The following is a 21,546-nucleotide window of genomic DNA, read 5'->3' as shown; positions in this document are numbered from 1 at the left end:
AAGGGGGCTAGCCTTGGACAGTAGTAGGGACACCTCTTCCACTACATGGAGGAATGGACAGAGGCAGAGAAGTAGGCTTTTAAGTTTTAAATCTTTAAACACTTAAATCTAAATGCTTAGATCTAAATTCCAAGGCTGCTTGGAGTTTATTTTCCACTTGGTGCAAGGCGCATGGTTACAGGGTGTAAGGAAGGCTTGCCTGTGGCTTGGATAGTAAAGACTGGGGTTCTGTCAACTTCCTTTTTGGTGTTTTGCTGTTTTGTTGTAAAAGAAACCAATCACTTCTGCTTGAGGCAGCCTGTCTAGTCTAAGGGGAGGGAAGGGGTTCTGATGAGCCTGGCACCTCCTGGTGGTGGCCACTCAGGATTGGGGCCTGGTGTTGGCTCTGCCAGGCTGGCCACCAGGCTGCTTCTTCATGGCTTCCAGAGTCAAGTCACAGGTGATCGTGCCATTGGAGGCCTGGGGGAGATTCCAAGCGTGCTGGGGACTCCAACACTGTTAGCCATGAACTACTTTGGGAGAGGGGGCTTCCCAAAGAAGCGTGCCCACCAGGTCGGCCCTGGGGAGACAGGGGTGGTGAGGGATGGCTTCCCCAGTACACTGGGCAATTCCACAGAAGCTGTTACTGGAAGTGGAACCCAGGTGGCGCTGGTAATAGTCGTGGGTGGCCATGAGTGAGCGAGCTGCTGGAGGGATGGTTGCCATGCTGTCACTTGTGGCCTGGTGGAAGCTTCTGTGCAACCCCTTGTAGGCTTGGGCCCGCGATCCCGGGTGCCAGGGACTGAGACGCTAGGCCAGGGAGTCCATTTACATAGGAGACCGAGGAAGGCTGCTCCACGTGCACGGCGAGGGGTCTACATCCAGATCTTTCGTTATGGAACTTGTTTTTTGTGTAATTCCTAATAACTTAAAAACGATAAAACTCTAAGATGGCATTTTAATTTGCTTGCAGTAGTAATAACAAAGTTCTATGGGGACTGAGGAGAGGGAGGAAGCAATTCTGCCTTAAGTTCAGAGGGCAGAGGTGGAAGTTGGGCAGATTCACCATTTCTTGAATACCTATTAACTGCCAGGGGTATCTGACACCTTAAGGATCCCAAGATGGGCAACAGGTGAAGGTTACCTGGGGTGGGCCTCTGTTCCCCTGCGCTGACTAGCACCATTCCCCACTCTTATTCCAGTACCTCAATTTCCCCTTGAGGATTGCACATGCCCACTTTGTTGCCTTGATGGAACATATGTTCAGGGTGCTCTGGCCAGAGGGTGGACCTGAGGCTCAGAGTTCTCTTCCGGGAATTTTTATCTTGAGATAAGTAACACAAGAAATAAGGACTAGATTGGGGTGCCCTGGTGACTCAGTTGAGCATCTGACTTCAGGTCATGATCTCACGGCTGGTGGGTTCGAGCCCCAGGTCGGGCTCTGTGCTGACATCTCAGAGCTTGGAGCCTGCTTTGGATTCTGTGTCTCCCTCTCTCTGCCCCTCCCCCGCTCTCTTTCTCTCCTTCGAAGATATTAAAAAACAAAAGATAAAACAATTCTTGGATCATCCCAAAACATACGACCTACAAAAATCCCCCAGGAATTTCTGCTCCCTGAACGCCCAGGGCTTATCCTTATCCAGGTCTTATCCTTCCAAAGGCTGGTCCTTGAGCCCTTCCTTCCATCCCAGGAGCCACCCCACATACTTCCAGATTCCTGTTTTAATAAGGTTAGTCAGAGCCAGCTTCCCTTGCTTGCAACCAAAGGATCCTGCTCAATAGATACACAGGTCTGCCTCATTTTATTGCGCTCCACTTTATTGCACTTTGTGGATACTGCACAAACTAAAGGTTTTTTTACAAACTTGAGGTCTGTAGCAATTCTGTTGAAAGCCTGCAATTAAAGGTCTGGAGCAAGTCTATCGGCACCATTTTTCCAACAGTATTTGCTCGCTTTGGGTCTCTGCATCACATTTTGGTAAATCTTGCAATATTTAAACTTTTTCATTATTAATATATTTGTTATGGTGGTCTGTGATCAGCAATTACCACTTATTGAAAGCTCAGATGATCATTAGCATTTTTTAGCAATAAAGTATTTTTTTAAAGCTATGTACATTTTTTTAGACCTAATGCTACTGCACACTTAACAGGTTACCATAAAAACATAACTGTTATATGCACTGAGAAGCCAAAAATTTCATCTGACTTGCTCCGTTGCAGTGGTCTGGAACCAAACGTGTGATATCGCTGAGGTATGTCTGTAGTCACCTACAGAATGTGTGCCAAAAGAATGGCAGGTGGGTGGGATTGTAATTGATCCAAGATTGGTAGCCCTCTCCCTGACCCCCTTCCCAATGTATTCACAGTCCTTACCATGGGGATGGTACCATGGCGTGGCTCTTTAGAGGGGCTGACAGATCACAGCTCGAATTCACCTTCTCAGCCATAAAGTCACATTTTTCAGCCTCTTCTGGGTGCCATACCCAGTAAGATTTTAAGGAACATGCCTTGGGGAAAGCTATCAATCCTGGCCCTACTGTTCTAACTTCAATTCACGTTCACCATTTCAACATCATTGCAGCCACCCACACCGTCACTATACTCTGGTACAGAGTGATCTTTGTGAAACCTCTGCTCATCTGCAAGAGGTCTTCTCTCAGCTTCCTTTATGCCACTACAGTAGCCTGCACTGCCCCCTTTGATGGATGTGTCCTACTACATTGTCATTTTTGTCTAGCTTTGGTGGTAGCTGTGAACTTTTGGAGGTCAGGGTATCAGGGTCTAGCACAGTGCTATGCACTAAATGTAGAACAAACCAAACAACCAAATGTTATCGATGATACAAAAAGTCAGGGGAGAGTACAGGTAAAGATCATGTGAACCAACACCTTCAAAAGTAAGAAGACAGGGAACCAGTTAGGAGATATATACCACCTTACCAAAACCAAAAATGACCAGTTCATACTCTGAAAGATAAGGGAACTTACTAGAGATCATTCAGTGGCAGGTCAAGGCCTAGAACCTGGCCCACTGAGGTCGAGGACAATGATCTCTGCACCAATGTGAAACCATCCCATTCTTCCCCCATCAACATAGCCCTGCTGCATAAGGAACACATTCAAGTTTTTGCAACTCTGTTTTCATGCTGTCTCTCCCAATAAATTACTCAATCCAGTCCATTGTCAGCTTAGATTTCAGGGCAAAGTTTATTTGAAGAAATTAAGTAACTGTGAAAATCTCCCCATTCCAATATCTACTCTTCTCTCTTCTCTCTCTCAAGGGGCTATCGTGTGAGTGGGATGGAAAGGAAGAGTGTGTGGTCCTACTGTGCAGTTACTCTCCAGCCTTCTGCGCTGTCTCAGCCTCTGACAACAGACACTTGTTCAAAACAGTGGTGCTACCCTGAGAGCATTTTAGGTCGGTGGCCACCTCCTGAGTTCACTGGTCACATTCCAATCACTGTGATCAATATATGGGTGATCAGTGGTGGACACAGGTAAACAAGAGGCACAGACTGTTGAGGGAATACCCTCTGTTAAAAAGAGGGTTCTAGGAATGACACCTGGAATGCTCAAGTTTGTTAAAGTGCTCAACTACCACATTAAAAATAGAAGTGTTGGGAAGGTGAGAGAGCAAGTTATGATCTGAGGAGCTTCTGGAAAGATCTAACAAAAGAAAGCGCATAAAAAGAACTCTACCTAAATCATTTCAGCAATGACAAGGGCGAAAACACAGAGCTTATTAGTTTCGGAATCACTAGACCTTAGAATCAAACATCCCTACGTGGAGACCATCCCTACGTGGAGACCAGCTCCTTTAACTCCTCGTGGAGACCAAACATTTAATCGTCACGTCTTTTTGCTCTCTTTTCTCAGCAAACTCTTAATCTGAAATCTGGTTTACTGTATGAAAGGTCTATTATGGGCAAGTGATCAAATTATGTATGCCCTATACACCACCTTCTGATGGGGTGGTTAGCAAACCTCGAGATGAGAAAACTGAATTCCCAAATCTGACAGGTCGACGCCCACACTTAAGAACAAGATGTCCAGGATATATCTATTCTCTTGGCATGATTTCAAGATCCGAGAGTGGGGTGCAATGGTGGTGAGGGGAAAGTGTCCATCAGCAGCAGTGGCTCTCCTGCACTAGAAATTAGCGCATGGCCTCAGCAGTCAGTTGTAAGTCCAGTGAGCAGTGGCCCAGCCCTGGCCCTTGCACAGGTCCCGATGGCGAAGGAAACAGGCATGGACTCGGAACCGACGGCCGCAATGGGGGCAGGCATGCAGGGCTCCAGCGTGGGTCTTCATGTGCTCCGTCAGATGGTGCTTCAGCTTGAAGCGCTTATTGCAGACGCCACAGCCAAAGGGCCGAAGGCTGAAGGTCAGCATGATGTGACGGTCACGCTTTGGCTTCACTGCAAACCGCTTCCCACACAAGCAACCGAAGCGTTTTCCATCTGCGGGGGGTGTACCTCCTAACTTCACAGGCCCATGCACAGCCTGTCCTGCCCCCCCAGGTCCCCCACCCCCTGAGAGGATTTCATTCCCATGAAGATCCACTGGTTTCCAGGATGGACCTCCTCCTCCTCCTCCTCCATATGTCGCCCCTGCTCCCGAGGGCAGCAAGAACCCTAGCTCTCCATTCCCTTCAGCGTCCCCTCCAGGAAACACTTTGGTCTCCTCCTTTGCTCCTCCAGATTGAGTTCCACCTGTTGATATCTCTTCTTTAGGCTCAGAGGGCTCCTGCTTAATGTAGAAGACTTTGGGGGGCAGTGCAGTATGAGGGGCAGGAGGCTCGAGGGGTGCACTCTCGCCCTCTGGAACCCTGCGGGGCGTAGTGGATACGGGCAGTGAGTGAGATCCATGAGGGCAGGGAAAGCTCCCTGATACTCTCGGGGGCTGAGGAGTCTGGGAGGGTGCTGTTGACGCCTGGTCCTCCTCCTCCTCCTCCTCTTCTTCCTCCTCCTCCTCCTCCTCTTCCTCAACTTGAATCTGTAACACATCGCCCAGTTCGCTCCCCTCCCCTAAAACGGGGCTCTCGGTAGAAGTGGAAGACTGCACTGGGGTCTGGAAAGGGGAAGAGCGAATGCACCAGCCTCCTGGAGAGGATGTGGTGGAAGGAAGTGTGTGGTAAGAGGTCGCCCCCCGGGCTGAAATTCCACCACCTGAGTTTTCTAGTTCTCTAAGAATCTCTGAGCACTGATCTACTACTTGCCACATCTGCAGGCCACTGGCCACGAGGAGGTGGGCAGGGAGAGCATCCAGTGGCAGACGGAGGCGCCCGGAATAAATGAGCTGGAGCAGCCCCTCGAAGGCATCGGCTTCAATGACGCTGGGCAGAGTGAGACGTGGCGCATCCCCCAGAAGAAGTTTGTCATGGAAGTAAGGAGAGGCAGCAGCCAACACTGCTTTGTGAGCCCTAAGTTCCCGGCCCTGCACCAAGAGGGACACATCACAGAACTTGCCCTCTAGCCTGTGGCGGTTCAGGGCTTCCAGCAGCAGGGAGCTATGCTGCGGGAACTCGATCTGGATCGTCCGCGGGGCTGGGTTGCAGATCGGGGAGGGGGGGACGGGAGGCAAAGGCGTCGAGGTATCCATATGGCCTCCTCAGAAAGAGAGATCCCAGAGGATCGAATACGGGAGATGAGGGGCTGGGGGCGGAGCCCACGCGGGACGAAGGCTGTGGAGGAAAGAGACGGGGGTCACAGAAGCTCTGGGTAAGGGGAACCACGTCTCCTCACACAGCACTCGCCTCCCCAACCCAACATGTGGAAACTTTGCAGTCAGTGGCGATTTCCGCAGATCAATCCCGCGCACTCCCCCACCAAGGAAATAAGAACTAAACAACCACAGCAAAAGACCAACCGGGGTTTAACTTCCAGGGCCTGTGAAGGAGGATGAGGAGGTCCTTCCAGCCACGCGCCTGACCTCGCCGGCCCCCGACGGCTCCTGCCCTCCGCTCCGCTCCTTCTCACGGTGCCCTGAGAGCCCGGCTCCCGGGAAGCCGCGGCCACCGGGAGACCTTGAGTGACGGCCGAGAGGCCCTTCCCGCCGCCACGCCCCCGCCGGTACACACGCGGCTCTGGACCAGAGTGCCTTTGCGGCCACCTCGCCGTCCCAGACCGGAAGCCACCGCCTTCCCGCCGGACGCCAACGCCGGGTAGTGGGCGGTGCCAGAGCCGCAGCCAATCGGAGGGCAGTGGCCTAAAAGCCTCGTGTTGATTGGTTGCGCGGGCGAGAAGGCGGGGCTAGCAGGAGGTCGCTGGCCCCTACGCGGCTGCGGGTGGGGTGGCCTCTACTGGGGGAGGACCGCAAGCCAGACCTCCGGAGAGCATAGCTCGGAAGGAGGGGGAGACTCAAAAGTCGTAGGGTGATTAAATGTAGCGCCCGTCCCCCGGTAGGTGCTGAGAAGGCGAGTTTAATTCGGTACCTACTGTGCGGGCCACGTACTGTCCACGCATCTCCTTGTATCCTCCCCCAGCCCTGGAAGATAGATGTCGCGATCCTGTTTTCTTGGGGGAAACCGAGGCTGCCAAGTGACGGGTCTGGGATTGGAACTCAGATTTGCTGAGGCACCAAGTTCTTTCCTCCATTCCGTACGGTAGCATTTTAACCAGCAATTAAATAAACCTTATTTTTAGGTGATCACTAAACGTGTGTGTGTGTGTGTAACATAACTTGGAATTTATCAGATACTGTTCCTGTTCCTTGGCCTCTTTACTCCTTCGGGTTAAGTGGAGCAGTGCGGAGGAGAGACCTAGATTGGGTAAGCTTGGCCAGTGCAAACCCCCTGCTCAAAAACACAGTAGTCTCATCGCTGGGTGGGAGAGAGATTCTGGGGAATACCGTGGCATCACGCAGGGATATAGTTTCTTCCAGCAGGTCACCTTCCTATGAAAAAGCAGATCCCGTCACTTGCTGGTCTGTCTGGAAGTCGCAGCTTAGGAAAATCAGTACAGCGATAAAAGAACAATCTCCGTTTATTAAACATGATTTTTCTGTTTCACCACACACTCCAGAAAAAAAGGAAATGGGGCTGGGAGTGGAGAAAAAGGGATAGTGGTGAAGGACAGAGAAGGCTGGGAGTGGGGTGGGACAGGGTGGGGAGGGAGAACGAGAAAACAAAATAAAACAAGTAGGAAGAGCATCTCCCTACCCTTAGGGTGGTGGAGGGGGAGGGACGCGTGGGGGGGGAGGGGGCCAGGAAGCTCTGTACAGAGGGGTTGCCCCCAGCCCACACACACACACCCCCGATATGTACAGTACAAACCCCAGATAATTACAACAGCCAAAGAGAAGAGGAAAGAGGATCCAGGGGTAGGGTCTGAGGTTGGGAAAGCAAGGAGAGGGCACAGGGATAAAATTTCACATATTTACAACTTTTATATAAGTATAAATTTGGCCCCGGCTGGGTGTATGTGTGTAGGGGGATGGGACTGAAGGGGAACTGTCCATACAAAAGAAAGAAGGGTGAAGTCTGGAAAGAGTCTCAATACCAAACGCAAGAAGGGATGAGGGGGCAAGGCTGGGTAGGGGACAGCAGTCAGGGAAGAGGGGGTGCCAAGGAGGGGCTTCTCCCCTCCCATGACCTACCCACCCTAAACCCCATCCATCCTACCTCCCCTATCCCGCCAGAGAGCTATGTACAGAGAAACACCGAAAAATTGTGGAGCTGGCGGGAGGGAGGGAGGTGGAGGGAGATTGGGGAGGGGGGAGGATGAGAGGGAAGCCCAGCCCTGTCCTACCTCCCCCGGGGGGGGGACAGAGTCATGGAAGGGGGCCCCCAACACCCCTCCTCCAACACAGGTCCCCCCACCCTGGGGGAGAGAGACATGGCTTTTCCTAGAGTAAGTTCCCCCCTCCCCCTGGGAGTAGAGACCAAGAAGAGAGAGGGGGAGGGACAAGGGGGGCTGTGTGTGTCAGGGTAGGGCAGATCAACTAGTCTGTCCTCCCTAACATACACACCCTCCTAGACCCTAACCCCTCACCCTAACCTCAATTCCACCCCACCCAACACACTGGGGGAGGGGGGGGCATAAGCCCCCTCACCCCGCTCTGGGACCAGCCAAGAGCAGATCAGGTGTGGGAGGAAGGGGAGATGACTCCCATTCCCCCCTTGCCGCCCCCTCCCTGCCCCGGTGGCCCCTCCACCCCATCTGGGTTCTGGGTGGGGAGGGAGTAAATTTAAGAGTAGTAGGAGGAGAAGGAGTTTGTGCGTGCTGAGCCCCCCCAGACGCTCCTGAGAAATCAAGGGGTAATAGGGCCCCCTCACCTGGGGTCCCCTCCCCATAACAAGGGGGACAGGGGAGGCCAAAATGGGGCGGTGGAGGGGAGTTAGATTGTCAGCTCTGGTTACTGCTAAAAAATCACCCTGAAGTTGAAAGTTTGGAGGTGCCACACCCCCAGGGTGGGGGCGAGGGTCTGTCCCCCAGTGCTCAGGGGAACTATGAGGCAGAGGATGGGGATAGCACCCCGGAGTGAAGGGGTCTGTGTGGGGTAGGTGGTGTCCTGGGGCAAGGGTCCCTGGGGGTCACAGGGGGCAGCACCCCAACAGGAAGGAAAAGGGGACAGCTAAGGGTCCCCACTCTCCCCCCTGGAAATGGTGCGGTGGGGGTGGGGGATTGATGCCCCCCAAGGAGGCATTCAGGGAGGCAATCCCGCTGTCCCTCGGCGATATCCAGTCCTGGTGGTGGGTGCTGTTCCAGGGTGGGGTGCATGGGGAAGGAGAAGAAGGTCTGTGATGCTGGGTGGGCTAGTGGTCTGCGGTGTTTCGGAACTCGCCGTTCTCGGTGATCTGCAGCCGGGGTGGGGGGGGCGGTGCTGGGGGGGCCAGGCCGTTCCAAGGTGGGGCCAGCGTCACACGCGGGTTTGTTGGACCCAAGGGGGGAAGCTGCCTCTCCTGCAAGACACCAAAGAGGAGAGCGCGGACTTATTGAGACGCTTCGCGGGGGCCTGGGTGTCAGCCCCCCTAGCCGTAGCCTCCCCCATAGCCAGCCCATTCCATAAATCATGTCCTCCCACCTTCCCCCAAGACAACCCCCCACCCCCGTCCTCCTATTGTGTTTCTCACCTGCAGTAGAAGTTACATCTTCTGGGATCAGGGAGAAGGGAATCTCACCCCAGACTCCTAATGGGCCTTCCAACCCAGGGAGTCATACCGGGAAACCAGTCAAAAGAAACAAGTTCCTACCTCACCCCCAACCTAAACCCTTGCATCTTCCCCCTACCCAGCCTCCCTCCTCCTCTTGGAACCCCCTCCCAGCCCACCCCCAATCCGAGGTAGGAACTTTGTATTGAGGGAACAAGGGGAGGCAGTACAGCAAAACCTCATTAATCCAGACCCCCATGGATTTGGAATTTTTTCATAATTTGAACAAAAACTGGGCTTGAGTTTTCCTTTATCTATGAAGAAAGGGCGTGCTAAGCACATTAATAGTGGAAACGTGTCTGTAGGAGGGTACGAGCAAACAGACTTCTGAATCCTATCTATTCATTAACGCATGCTCCCTGAGGGCCTGGAGTGGAAAAGCCTTGTTCACCGAGTTCTACTTACTGTACGTATTTTGAAGACATGCATTTCATTAAATGTTAGACACTGTTATTCAGTTTTGTCACTTATTCAGAGTGGCCATCTTCCCAATATAACACTCCAAATCAGAGAGGTTTAACTGTACTGGGCTGGGGCGGGGGAGGGGGGATTCAGGGAAGTCGTGGGATGGTAAAAACATCGTGGGAGGGCTGCCTCTCTCTCGTGCTAAGGGCAGAAATGACTGGGAGCTTCTGCAGAGGCACAGCATGCCACAATCTCCGCATCCCCAGGAAGCAGAACTGCTTCATTCCTTTCCGCCCCCAGGATCCTTTCAATCCCTCTGCCTGGGATCCCAGTTAGAGGGTGAGGGGTATCAGACCCTCCTCCCACCCCTGGTCCTATTCTATCACCTCCTCCTGCTCCTGGACCAGCTCCTGGCTTCTGGCTCCTGCCCTCAGCTCTGGCTGCTGTTCCTCCGCTAGGAGAGAAGAAAGCCACCTGTTCTATACTTCTGGCTGCTCATTTGGCTTTTTAAAATACAGGCACAGAATTAGTTTTTAAGTCAATGGCTAAATTGCAGAGGGACCAATACCTAAGAGTGATTTAGAAAGTGTCCAGGGGTGCCTGGGTGGCTCTCAGCCGGTTAAGCATTTGCCTCTTGATCTCGGCTCAGATCATGATCTCACAGTCTGTGAGACTGAGACCCACGTCAGACGCTGCGCTGACAGTGCAGAGCCTGCTTGGGATTCTCTCTTTTCCTCTCTCTCTGCCCCTCCATCCTGCTCATTATGCATGTGCGCTCTCTCTCTCTCTCTCAAAATAAATAAATACACTTAAAAAAATGTTAAAAAAAAAAAACGCATCCAAATTGTTTCCTGGGCCACAGGGCATTTAGGCCTAGCAGCCTGGTTCTGCGTAACCGTATCTCTATAGGATACAAAACATTCCCAGTAGAGGCTCCCAGATCGGCTCTCCCTTTCAAATCAAAGACCTCACCTCTCAGAAGGTCACCAAACCCTCAGCCTTAAGCAAAGCTCCCCTCTTAGCTTGCTGAGCATCTTGCACACTTTCCCCAAGTCAGCAAGGGAGGAAATTACGTATGGTAGGGGATCCTGAGTGTGGCAGGAGAGCAGGGAAGGGAACCTCAGATTCCCTTCCCTCTGCCTGTCTGCTGGCAACAGAACACAGGCATGCCCCCTACACCCCCATGGACCCAAATTTAGAAAGTAGATAAATTAGGGCGCCGTTATTCATTTTACAAAAGAATTCTCGGCAGGAGTCCTGCAAGTGGTGAGGTCCCCTGGTGACTCGTAGCATCTGTTTGCAGATCACTAACTACTTTGACAGAGAGGCTGGGCAGGCAGAGAGTTAAAATTACAGTGTGAGGAGCCACTGCCCACTGCAGGTCAATCCCGCAGAAAAGAAAGCACCCCAGAAATGGTATCAGTGGCTGACAGGTTCCCATTTACTGGGTATTAGGTAGGACCGCGTGTCCGGCAAGGCCCCTGGGTGGTGGGAGATGGGGAGTGAGCTCCGATAAGGACGGACAGGTTATTTAACATGCTGTTCCCGACATCTCTGCCTAGAAATCCACATGGCTACTGAGCCCATGATCTTATCTAGGAAGACGGCTCACCCCACTTCCAACTCCCACGCCACATGGGCCCGTCTGCATCCTAACATCTGTCAGGGCTCCTTTTTTGTTTCTCCTTGTTCCACTCACCCTGCCTAGTATCCTGACATCCTGAACAGCATTCTTTTCAGCCCCCCAAAAGTCTTCCTGAGTCAGTTGCCCATTCCTAACTCTCACCCATTGGGGCCCAACAGGAGCTACAGATCCCTTCCACTCAGATATAAGGGAGGAGGAAGAGAAACGGGTGAGGGGTAGAAGGAGGGATGGAGAACGGAGGTTAGGGAAGGAAGGGGAAACCCCCACCTACCTGCTGCAGTCAGCACAGCCCCTCTAGCCAGGGTCCCCCAACCCATCATCACCGCCACCCCTTAACAAAGCCCACCCCCAAAGTCCCAACTCCCAAGGACGCTCTGGTGAAATGGGGGGTGACAGACATACACCGGAGAGGCAGAGGGAGAGGACCGAGAGGAGGTTGGGCGGCGGGTTTTGTAGGAGAGATCTGGGGATGTGCCAGGCCTGTCCAGGGCAAAATGCTTGGTGTTGGCGGGGTGTCACTGAGCATTTCTGGGAGCAGCAGGGAGTGCTCTCTTTGGGCAGTGCCTTGGGAGCCGGGTCTGTGCAGGAGGTGTCAGGAGGGTAGGGTCTGTGGAGGTTCTCGGGTGTGGAGGGCAGCAGTGAGGGTGGGGAGAGGCTCCAGAGAGTTGGAGGGGAGCGGGCTTCACGACCAACCTGCAGTGGTCCGGAGTCACCTCCCCCTGTGTCCTCCGCCCGTGGTCAAAGCGGAACCAGGAGAATTACCTGATGAGGAGCTGCAGGGGGAGAGAGTGGGGTCACGGGGTCAGGAGCCTTGGCGGTGGTGGTGGGGAAGCCTGGCGGTCAGAGCAGAGGAAGGAGGAGCATGGGTGGGAAAGTGAGCAGAACTGGGGTGAGCAAGGGGTAAGGGTGCAGGAGGGAGGTCCTACAAGCTGGCTGAGGAGAGAGGGAGGGCGGCAGGGAGCTGGAGGGCTAGACAGGTGTGAGGACCAGAGGGAGGGATTTTCATACTGAGGGAAGGAGAGCTTTCAAGGTGAGAGGGGCCTTCTAGAGCTGAAGAGTCAGAAGAGGAAGCTATTAGGGAGTTGCCCAGGAGACAGGAAAATTGGGGAGCCAAGAGAACAGAGGTGATGGGGACCATTCAGAGCCTGGGAACTGGAACTCACCCTGCCCTGTGCTCTAGTCTAGTCAACTGCAGCCTCTAGCGCTTCTGGCCCAAGATGAGCTCAGAGGAAGTTGAACTCCCGAGGTGAACAGGTGCAGGCACAGACAGGGCAGGGGTGCCAGGAACTGGGTGGGGTGGGGTCTGGGGGCAGAGAGACTGAGGTTCTGGTGGAGATTCCGAGACCCAGAGAGGAGCGGGAGAGACGGGGTAGGAAGGCACAGGGGTGGGGCTGACACTGCCAGGAGTGACAAAGGCACAGACGATGGGATGAAGATGGGGTCACCGGGGAGCACAAACGGAGGACAGTGGGAGACAGATGGTGATGGGGCCGGGTGGCTGGTGCAGTGAGTGCACGAAGGACAGTGGGATGGATGGGGATGGGACACGGAGAAGATAAATGACATTGTAATTTCCACCTGAGCGTCGAGCAGCCTCTTCTTGGGTTCGGGCAGCGGCTCAGGCATGGCGGGGTGGTCCCGGCGCAGCTCCTCCTCCACCAGCATCAGCCTGAAGGGACGGGCTTCAGTGGGGTTAGTGGCGGGCACAGGCTTGGAGCCTGCCGGTGGAACTCCTGATCCTGGGGAACCCCTGCAGCTCTCTGGAAAAGCCTGGGAGTCCTTCTCCTCTGCCCTCGAATCCTTCCGTCATTATGACCCAAAAGACACTCTGCAGTAACCTTCCTCTCAAGGACTCTCCCGTGCCAAGGACAGCTTTCTGGGCCTCGAAGACCTCCGCCATGCAGACACCCCCGGCACTCCGTCCTCCCACTCAGGATGGTGCCCTCCCACTGCCCCTCTGTAGCTGAGCTTCTGCATTTCCCATTCCATGTCCCCGAACCCAGGCCATCTCCAGTACAGCCCCTGGGACACCCCTAGCCCAAGAGTGGTGTCGACAATCATCATTCCCCGCATCTCCCTGCCTTTGATGAAGGCTCTCAAGGTGATTTCTCGCCGAGGATATCAATTAGAGAAGGGTTTGAAAACAAGTTTCAAGTCAGGCCTTTCTCCTTCTAATCAATCTTACTCAAAAATACATTCAGAGTGAACCAAAGTGGGATTGGCCCTGATTTGAGTGGGGCGTGGGGTCCCAGGACAGCTAACCACCTTGCCAGGATACCTTCTTTGGAGGCCAGGGCTTGGCAGAGCAGTGCAAGTGTGCACGCACTCCACTCAAAGGAGGGTCATTCGCTTTTTAACAGAGCACCTTTTCAAGGCTGGAGAGAAAGGGTTTACCGAGGATGGGGATAGCCAGGGGCTGCTCTGGCTGGGGCTCTCTGCCTCACTTTGGGGAGAACATCACAGGCTAGGTTGAGAATAACCAGTGGGAGGCTGCAGCCTAGGCTGGGGCCAGACGCATAGTAATGGACGGTAACAAGCACATTTTCCAAGGGCTTCAAAGGTCAATCTCTCAGGAGAGAGATCAGGGTTTGGGAGAGGAACACTTGTGCACTAAGCAAGAGGTTTCTCCCCATCGGGTGACCGGTGAATGGGTGGCAATCTCTGGGAGTGGGGTGGTGGGCTTTCCTCATGGGACCCTGAGTTTGGGGCTTGAGGCTAAAGGGGGAGCTCACTGGCTCTCTTCAGCCTCAGGTTCTCCCTTGCTACCCCTCCCCAGGCCGCCCCTCACCTGCCAATGATGCTCTTGATCTGCGAATCCTTCTCCACCTGCTGCTGCCTTAGCCTCTTCTCGCTCTGCTCCAGTCTGGCCTGATACTGCATCAAGATTTTGCTGGTCTGCTCTTCCTGGGACAGCAGCCTCCGCTCATACTCTTCTAGCTTCCGGTTGGACATGTGCAGCCGCTCCTTCAGTGAGTGGATCTCCTCCTCATACTCCTTCACCTGCCCGCCGGGCACAGGACCCCGCACTGTGAGGGGTGCCTCACCCTGACCCCACCACCCAGTCTCCATCCTTGCCTACCAAGCAGCCACTGCATGGTGAGGGACATCCCAGCTGGCTTCTCCAGACCCTTCCCTGCCTGCTCATCATACCAGACATAGTAGCTTCTGAGAAGGCCCTTCCATGGAGCCAAGGCTCCTTTAAAATGGACCAAGGTCATATGCTCCTACACCGAGAAGCACAGACCCGCCATCACATGTAAATCTGGACACGTGAGGACCCACACAGACTCACGGACACACCTTGAAGGACTGTGCACAGAAATTAAACATTAAGGTGACTCTTCAACCCAACCAGGGCACATTAGGGAGACCCAGGAAGAAAAGACATCAGATAAGAAGAGGCAATGTGGGGTCAGGGGTCTGGGCTTCAAACAAGTCGAGGATGAGAATCTAGGAATGCCTCTCTGTTGATAATGATCCTGGAATTCTGGGGCTGGAAGGGCACAGAAGAGTCATTTTTATCTGCCCTGTTGGCTCTAGAGCCTAGAGCTGTGCTATCTGATACGGTAGCCACTCGCCACATGTGGCTATTTAAAATTTAAAAAAAATTTAAAATTCAGTTCCTTGGTTGCATCAGCCACGTGTGGCCAGTGGCTACCATGCTGGACGGTGCAAATCACAGGACACTTCCCATTACTGCAGAAAGTTCCACTGGACGATACTAGTCTAGAGCCTTCATCAACAAAAATATCTCACCCAAGCCATAGAACAGAAAAAATGACTTGGGAGAGTATTTTCTCATTCTCCAGAGAGAATACATACATAACGAACCCCATTCTAGATGCAAAGCAGAGATGTTATATATTACCTGAGCTGGCTACCTTGATGCATCAGAGCTTAACTCTCTCATGGAACTTGCTACACCGAGTCCACCTAGATCAGTCCCGACATTTTCTTATGCTCAAAGACCACATGCCCCAAGAAACCTCTCTCTGCTCCACCCAGGTTGGAGTCAGACATTCTTCACAATAACCTAATCTTACAGCTACCCTCTTCTTCAGAGCCCTTGGAGCAACAGCTTCCCCAAGGAACTTGCTGCTAAATCATCTGTGTGTGCCCCTGAGCTCTTGCTGTCTTTTGCTCTGGGCATCACCAAGCTGAGAGTCCAGACGGTTTTTCCACACACAGGCCAAGTCATGCCACTTTCCAACACCGACCCTCTGTCACCCTATGCCCACAGGACAATGACTGGGTAAGCTGGACATCGCTTGTAGTGTAACTGTAACTGCTGTGCCCCCTGCCCAATTTATCAGCTCACACTGCTGGCAAATCCACTTCCCCTTTCCCGAGTAGTCACAAGAGCCAGGGCTTATGTTCCCCCTGGGGAAGAACACAGAAATAAACCTTAATATAGAATCTTTCTCCCCAGACGGTCTATGACATGCCACAAAATAAAGCTGGAAGTTGGCCTTCCGATAGACTGACTGTCGACAGCCTCCCCTGATACACTGAAGGCTTCTCACGGAAGGGGATCAGGTCTTTGTCTCTTCTTTCTACCGTAATCACTTGACCCTGGGTGCGTCCCTGGGAGTCATCTAGAGGCTTCCCCTGTGGGTAATGGGAAGGTCAGGGGCCCGGCGTACCCTGTCCAGCCGGCTCTCATCCATCGACTTAGAGTACTCCTTGAGCTTGTACTCTTCTCGCTCGATGTGGGCACTCTCGATGTCAGCTGACAGGTGAGGCATGTTGGAGACCCAGGCCACCGTTCGCTCGGAGGCTGGCATTGTGGGGTTCAGCGTGGATGGCGCCTGAGAATGCTGGGATGGGGCAAGGTGGGGGTGAATAGAAAGGAAAGGTGGGAGAAGGCAGGGTGCATTTAGAAGGAGACAGCGCTGCCAAAGGAGATGACCGTCCCAACCTTGTTCCCCTGCTCTAGTGTTGATCTCCTTGAATCCACAGTGCCTAGAACAGGACGTAGCGCATAGCAGGGACTCTACATACACTCGTTTAATGAATGAAAAGGGGTGAGAAAATCGTACCTTCAGACCACAGACTCTATTCTGCCCCCACTTCCCCACCCCATTTCCTTCTTCCCTCCCTGGCCCTCACCCACTTGGCCTTCCTCCCACCCTCACGTACCTGCTTGGTGATGGAGGGCTTGAGCCCCCCACCCCCTCCGCCACCGCTGCCCCCGCTGCCCCCAATGCTGCCCTCTTTGCTGAGGCTTTGTTGCCGCGGACGGGCAGGGCCGTAACTCGGCTCCGGTGACTGCAACAGATTCCCACTGGATGGCCGGGGTTTCTGGGCAGCGCTGACCGTCAACTGCTGAGACTTGCCCCTCTGCAATGGAGGCGGCTGGCCCCCGCCACCCCCACCACTGCCCCCACCACCGCTCCCACCTCCGGGCCCTGAGGGGGCGGGCCTCTGGGGACCAATAGTGATCTGGGGAGGGGACAGCATGTGCTGCAGGTTGTCCTGGAGTGAGAGCTGCCGACGGGTGAAGTCGGTGCCAGAGGGTCCAAACTCATCACTGTAGCTGTGGCTGTGAAGGATGGAAGCGGCGGGGGGCTTGGGGACCCCTGAGGAGAGGTCCTCGCTCTTGCTATAGCCATGGAACGGGGCAAAGGTGTCCCCGGGGGGCTCTCCACCTCGGTGGTGGTGATGGTGGTGATGGTGGTGATGGGAGGAGGGAGGGGCATGGCCACCACCCCCTCCGTGGCCCCCTGGGGGGCCTGGCCCATCAGCAGCCATGTGGAAGAGAGGGTTCTGAAAGGAGAGGGGGATACGCAGTTGCTGGGCAGGGACACCGTCCGTGGTGACACCCATCTGGCTGAGGCGCATGCCAGCCGCTGTAATGGACGAGCCACTCCCCTGGGAGAGGCGTCCAGCGGGCGCAGGCCGCAGCCCTAAGGCCGCTGTCAGGGAAGCCTGGCTCGAGTGCAGCAGGTCCCCAACGGCCGCCAGGTTGGACACACTGCTGCTGTTGAGACGGCCGCCGGGCCCGTCGCCCTGCAAATCCAGCATGGAGACACTCTTGTTGACACTCAGCATCTTCTGCTCTGGCTCTGTGATGTCCGAGCTGCTCGTGCAGTATGCCGGCGAGGAACGGGCCAGCGGTGGACGGCTTACATAGAACAGGTCTTTCCCCCCACCAGGGGGCGGTGGGGGTGGCTTCTCCTTGGTTGGGGAAGGGAGGCGAGCCATGTCCATAGAGCTGCGGGAAGGGAAAGGGGCGTACAAGCAGGAGGTAAGGCCAACACCACCGGCAACTGAGCCTGCTGTGGTCTGGCACAGGCCTGGGGGTGAGAAGTGGGACCCACAGGGAAGGGAGGAGAGCTGGAGGTGGCAGCTCTGCAGAGGGCAGGTAGGGAGGGGATACATGGGAAAAAGGAAAGGAAAAGGCCTTTCCTTTCCAGGGAGGAAGTGAGGCCTAGAGGAGGGGAGATGGGGGCACCAAGATGGGGGATGAGGGGCAGGTCCCAGCAGATATGGAGGAGATGAGGGTGCATGGAGGAGAAGAGGGGAGGAGGAAGGTGAAGGCCACTGGAGTGGGAGCGGGGAGCAGACAGGAGAGGAGAGGAGGGTGGGGGAGGGGAGAGCCCCTCACCTGTTGAGGCCTCGAGCCATGAAGGACTGAAGGTCGATGGAGCTGGAGAGAGATGGGAAGAGGGGCGAGCACAGACAGAGAGAAGGAGAGGTGGGCAGAAGGCGTGGACGCATGGAAGGAGAGGCGGGAATGGTGGAATGGGTATGGCATCATGGAGGGAGACCGGGGCGGAGGAACAAGCAGGGCAGTCATCAGAATGAACAGCAGCCGAGGCCGCCACATCGGAGTGGGTGCCAGGGCTCGGGAGGCCCTGCTAGGGTCCACATGCTACTTCTCTGGGGCTGGATCGTGGCTGAGGTCTGCAGGCTTCTGGCGGGGGGCTGGGGAAGTGCTTATTTACCAACCAGCACAGAGACAACTGAACGTTTTGACACGACATGGCTGATCTAACTTGTGTGGCTGAACCTCAGCTCTGGGACAGGCATGGGCAGGCAGAGGGACAAGGCAAATCAGAGCTTGTGGCAGGACCCACCCCACCCCTCCCAGGCTTCCAGCAAGCTGGAGCTGGAGGAGCCTCCACACTCTCCCTGGGGCTCTGAGATTCCTGCTCCCTCTGGCCTTAAAGGGGCTCTCAGCCTAACCACGGACTATACCGGTCTCCTTACCATTTTCTGTGAGAGCCTGCCTCTTTTTCCTTTTAAGCCCTAGAGAGATGCACAGGGGCCCAGTGGAGTGTGTCCGGAACAGAAAAGTAGGGGCTCCTAGGGCACCGGTGTGGGGGTCCCAGGTGCTCACCTGTTGAGGTCCCGCATCATGTAGCCCTGCATCTCGGCCGATGGGCCTCGCAGCACCACAGGCTGAGGCCGGGGCCGCTCACTCTGACGGCTTGGCTGCCTTTGGATGTTGGGGTTCCTCAGAGCTGTGCTGATGTCATTGAGGAGCCGGGGCAGTGGGCCCAGCTTCAGAAGGGCTTCCTGGAAGGGTGAGGCTGTTACCTGGGGGCTAAGTGCCCAGCTCTAAGAGGACCTCAGAGGGTGCAGATGGAGGGTGTCTGAGCTGGGGGGTGGGGGGGGGTGGGCGGGGGGTGCTAAAGACACATCTGAGGACAGTAAGGAGAGAAAAATCTGTGCAGGGGGTGGTCTCTCAGGCCACAGGAGCCTCTGGAGACATCTGGGGATGCGGCAGAGGGGCATCTGCTGACCTTACTGAGCTGGGGCAGCACCTCCCAGAGCAGGGCATGCAGTGTGGAGAGCTCTCGGCCCAAGTCGATGTAACCCTCAAAGCTACTGCTGTTGGTCAGCGTGTCCAGGTTGGAGATCTCATACAGGAACTGCTGCATGGAACCCCACTCCAGCTCCAGAAACTCATTCATGAATCCCAGAAAGTCCTCCTTTGAGGTAAACCTGGCCAAGGCATCCAGAAGGCAGGGGTCACACACACACAGAAGGCCTCACACCTACCCGTCTCAGGGTCTCTGGGGACTCAGGAGGCCCTTCGTGCCCACCCCCAGCCCCACCCTACCCCTGCCTGAGGCTTCTCTCACTTGGAAAAGTTGGCCAGGTTCTGGATGACCTTGGCAATGAGGGTTAGGGTTCGTGAGGTCTGCTCATCTGGGTACTCCTGCATGAGCCCAAAGAGACTGGGCGACATAATGGCTGGGCAGAGGAAGCGCAAGAAGAGCGAGGCGCTGATCAGCCTGTCAGCGATGTCCTCCCGGCCCCGCTCTGCGCAGCGCAGCCGCCAAGATGCAAACACCTCCTTCAGCTCCCTCGGGAACACGCTGAGGGGAAGGGGTGGGGAGACAGAGAGAAAGAGAAAGAAAGAGAGAGACCGGGACTGAGCCCCAGAGACCCTCAGCTTCCAGGGAACATGCTGAGGGGGGTGGTAGGAGGTGAGGGTGTGGAAACAGAGTGGGGGAGAGACAGGGAGGGAGGGGCTGCAGGAGGAAGACGGGAGGCTGCTGGAAGAAGAGGGCTATGGCAGAGGGAACAGACAGATCAGGGAAAGAGAAATGGAGGGGGAGAGAAGGTGAGGGGAGAGAGACATGCGGGAGAGAGACGGAGGGCGTATGAGAGAGACAAGGAGAGGAGTAGAAGAAAAACAGACACCAGGGAGAGACAGAGATGGGAGAGAGATGGAGGGTCACTTGAGGTACAGGGAGCTCGGACCCCCCAACTCTTCTGGATTCCAGGGAAATGGGGATGGAGGTGCCCCTGCGTGACCCCCATTGCCCGCAATAGCTCAGCTCACTCCCCACCTCCCCGTCCCACTTCAGTGTCCCACTGACACCTTAACCCCCCCCCCCAACTTGTGTAGTGTAAAGCAGAGCTCACCATCGCCCCCACACCTCCAACTGGCTCCTCCTCCTGACTTCCCCAGTTCTGTCAATGAGACCACAGGTCTCAAACACCAGCCCCGTGGCCTCTTGAGTCATCCTTGACTCCCCACAGACAAGCTCCCTTCTTTGCAATCAGCTGAAAGCTCTGGCTGATCCTTTCCTCAGTGAGTCCTTCACAGCTGCCCCTCTCTCCCTTTCCTGCCACTGTCCCGATCCACTGACAATCACCTCCAACTAGCCTGGACTCCGCTCTCCCTACCCCACTCACTCCCTGCACCCCACGCCACTTAAGGATTAATCTTCTCAATCATGATACTTCTTGGCACTAGCACCACTAATGGCATCCGTGACCTACCAATGAACTCAAACTCTTAGCCTGGCAGCTGAGGACTTCCAGATTCTAACTCCAACTCCCATGTCCAGACCTCTTCTGCCTCCACTCTCCATTAGGAGCCATGTGCTCCATTAAACCTGGCCTAACTGCTGGCCTCCGAAAGCTCCCGGGCCCTCACCTTCATGCATGTGCCCCTCCCATGGCATTCTCCCAGAATGTCTTCTTTGCCCATCAAATCCACACATCAGAACCTAACCCGGTCTTCAAAGCCCAGCCCCGGGCGGGGGGGGGGGGGGGAGGGGGGCGGGGGGTACCTCCTTCACGAAGCCTTCCCAGCTTATCTCAATCAAACCTCCACTTTCTCTGGCCTTATGTTGCCTGGGGGGAGGGAACCTTCCTTGGCACTTAACACACAGTACAACTGTTCCGTAGCTTTCTGTGTATCTAACCTGTCCCTCTAAGGGCAGGGGCCAGGCCTCAATCTTCTGTCTGCCTGCCTTACAGCCCCAAGCACGCCGCTTCGCCCATAACCAGTATTCAGTCCTCTTTGCGGATGGACAGATGGATGAACAGATGAACACACGACCCCAGCCCCGGCCCCCACCCAGCGTTCCCAGTCTCACCAGTGGGAGTTGACCACCTTGCACAGGGCCAACTCACAGCACATCCGCAGGTTGGCCTGGTGCTCTGCCAGGCTGGACGCCGTGCACTTGATAGGGTCCACCTCGCAGTTCTCCTCCGACTCATACAGAGCACGGATGAATTCCCCTGGGGTGGGGGCACAACAGAGGGTGGTCATACTTGCCAAGGGCAGGGATGGGGGCTGCCTGGGTTGGGGAATCTCGGAATCCCATGGTTGGAGGCTGGAGTCCGGGGACTCGAGGCTTGGAAGCATTCAAGCTGAGGAAGGGTGACTTGGGGCCTGGGGTAGCCAGGTTTAGGGTTGCGAGGCACGTGTGGCAGGTTTGGGAAGAAGACCTGAGACTAGGTCGTACCGATGGCATCCTTGAGGTATTTCTGACCAATCAGTCTCATGTACTCTTCTATGGCTTTAGTGGCGAGCGTGTTCTCGCGGAATATGAGGTGCTCCCGTTCCATGAACCGGTCTACCTCGGACATGGCCATGTCTGAAAGGAAGTCCTGAG

The 21,546-nt window shown here is 55.0% G+C and overlaps 2 protein-coding genes across 7 annotated transcripts in view; both read right to left on the bottom strand.

Annotated features, from left to right (window-relative positions):
- Window positions 1-3,164: 3,164 nt before the first annotated feature.
- Window positions 3,165-6,089, bottom strand: ZBTB9 (zinc finger and BTB domain containing 9). The gene is made up of 2 exons (XM_030315265.1): window positions 5,850-6,089; window positions 3,165-5,664 (listed from the first exon to the last, which is right to left on the bottom strand). Exon 2 carries the CDS (start codon window positions 5,580-5,582, stop codon window positions 4,158-4,160), a length of 1,425 nt encoding a protein of 474 aa, XP_030171125.1. The 5' UTR covers window positions 5,583-5,664; window positions 5,850-6,089; the 3' UTR covers window positions 3,165-4,157.
- Window positions 6,090-8,109: 2,020 nt separating this feature from the next.
- The window catches only part of SYNGAP1 (synaptic Ras GTPase activating protein 1), a 30,838-nt gene continuing 17,401 nt past the window's right edge, over window positions 8,110-21,546 (bottom strand). For 2 of the 6 annotated variants that reach the window (XM_030315253.2, XM_032593145.1), the window contains 11 exons: window positions 21,397-21,541; window positions 21,025-21,169; window positions 19,273-19,509; window positions 18,931-19,132; window positions 18,525-18,703; window positions 17,790-17,831; window positions 16,322-17,396; window positions 15,826-15,999; window positions 13,971-14,182; window positions 12,761-12,851; window positions 8,110-8,883 (listed from right to left, as the gene is read on the bottom strand). In XM_030315253.2, coding sequence (XP_030171113.1) covers window positions 8,737-8,883; window positions 12,761-12,851; window positions 13,971-14,182; window positions 15,826-15,999; window positions 16,322-17,396; window positions 17,790-17,831; window positions 18,525-18,703; window positions 18,931-19,132; window positions 19,273-19,509; window positions 21,025-21,169; window positions 21,397-21,541 — 2,649 coding nt within the window. In that variant the 3' untranslated portion in view covers window positions 8,110-8,736. Of the gene's footprint in view, window positions 8,884-11,875; window positions 11,956-12,760; window positions 12,865-13,970; window positions 14,183-15,825; window positions 16,000-16,321; window positions 17,397-17,789; window positions 17,832-18,524; window positions 18,704-18,930; window positions 19,133-19,272; window positions 19,510-21,024; window positions 21,170-21,396; window positions 21,542-21,546 lie in introns of those variants that run through there. The other 4 variants (XR_003968799.1, XM_030315257.1, XM_030315258.1 and 1 more) reach the window with 4 other exon arrangements.

The sequence above is a fragment of the Lynx canadensis genome, chromosome B2, assembly GCF_007474595.2.
Source record: "Lynx canadensis isolate LIC74 chromosome B2, mLynCan4.pri.v2, whole genome shotgun sequence".
Lineage (NCBI taxonomy): Eukaryota > Metazoa > Chordata > Mammalia > Carnivora > Felidae > Lynx > Lynx canadensis.
This window is presented reverse-complemented; position numbering and strand designations above follow the sequence as displayed.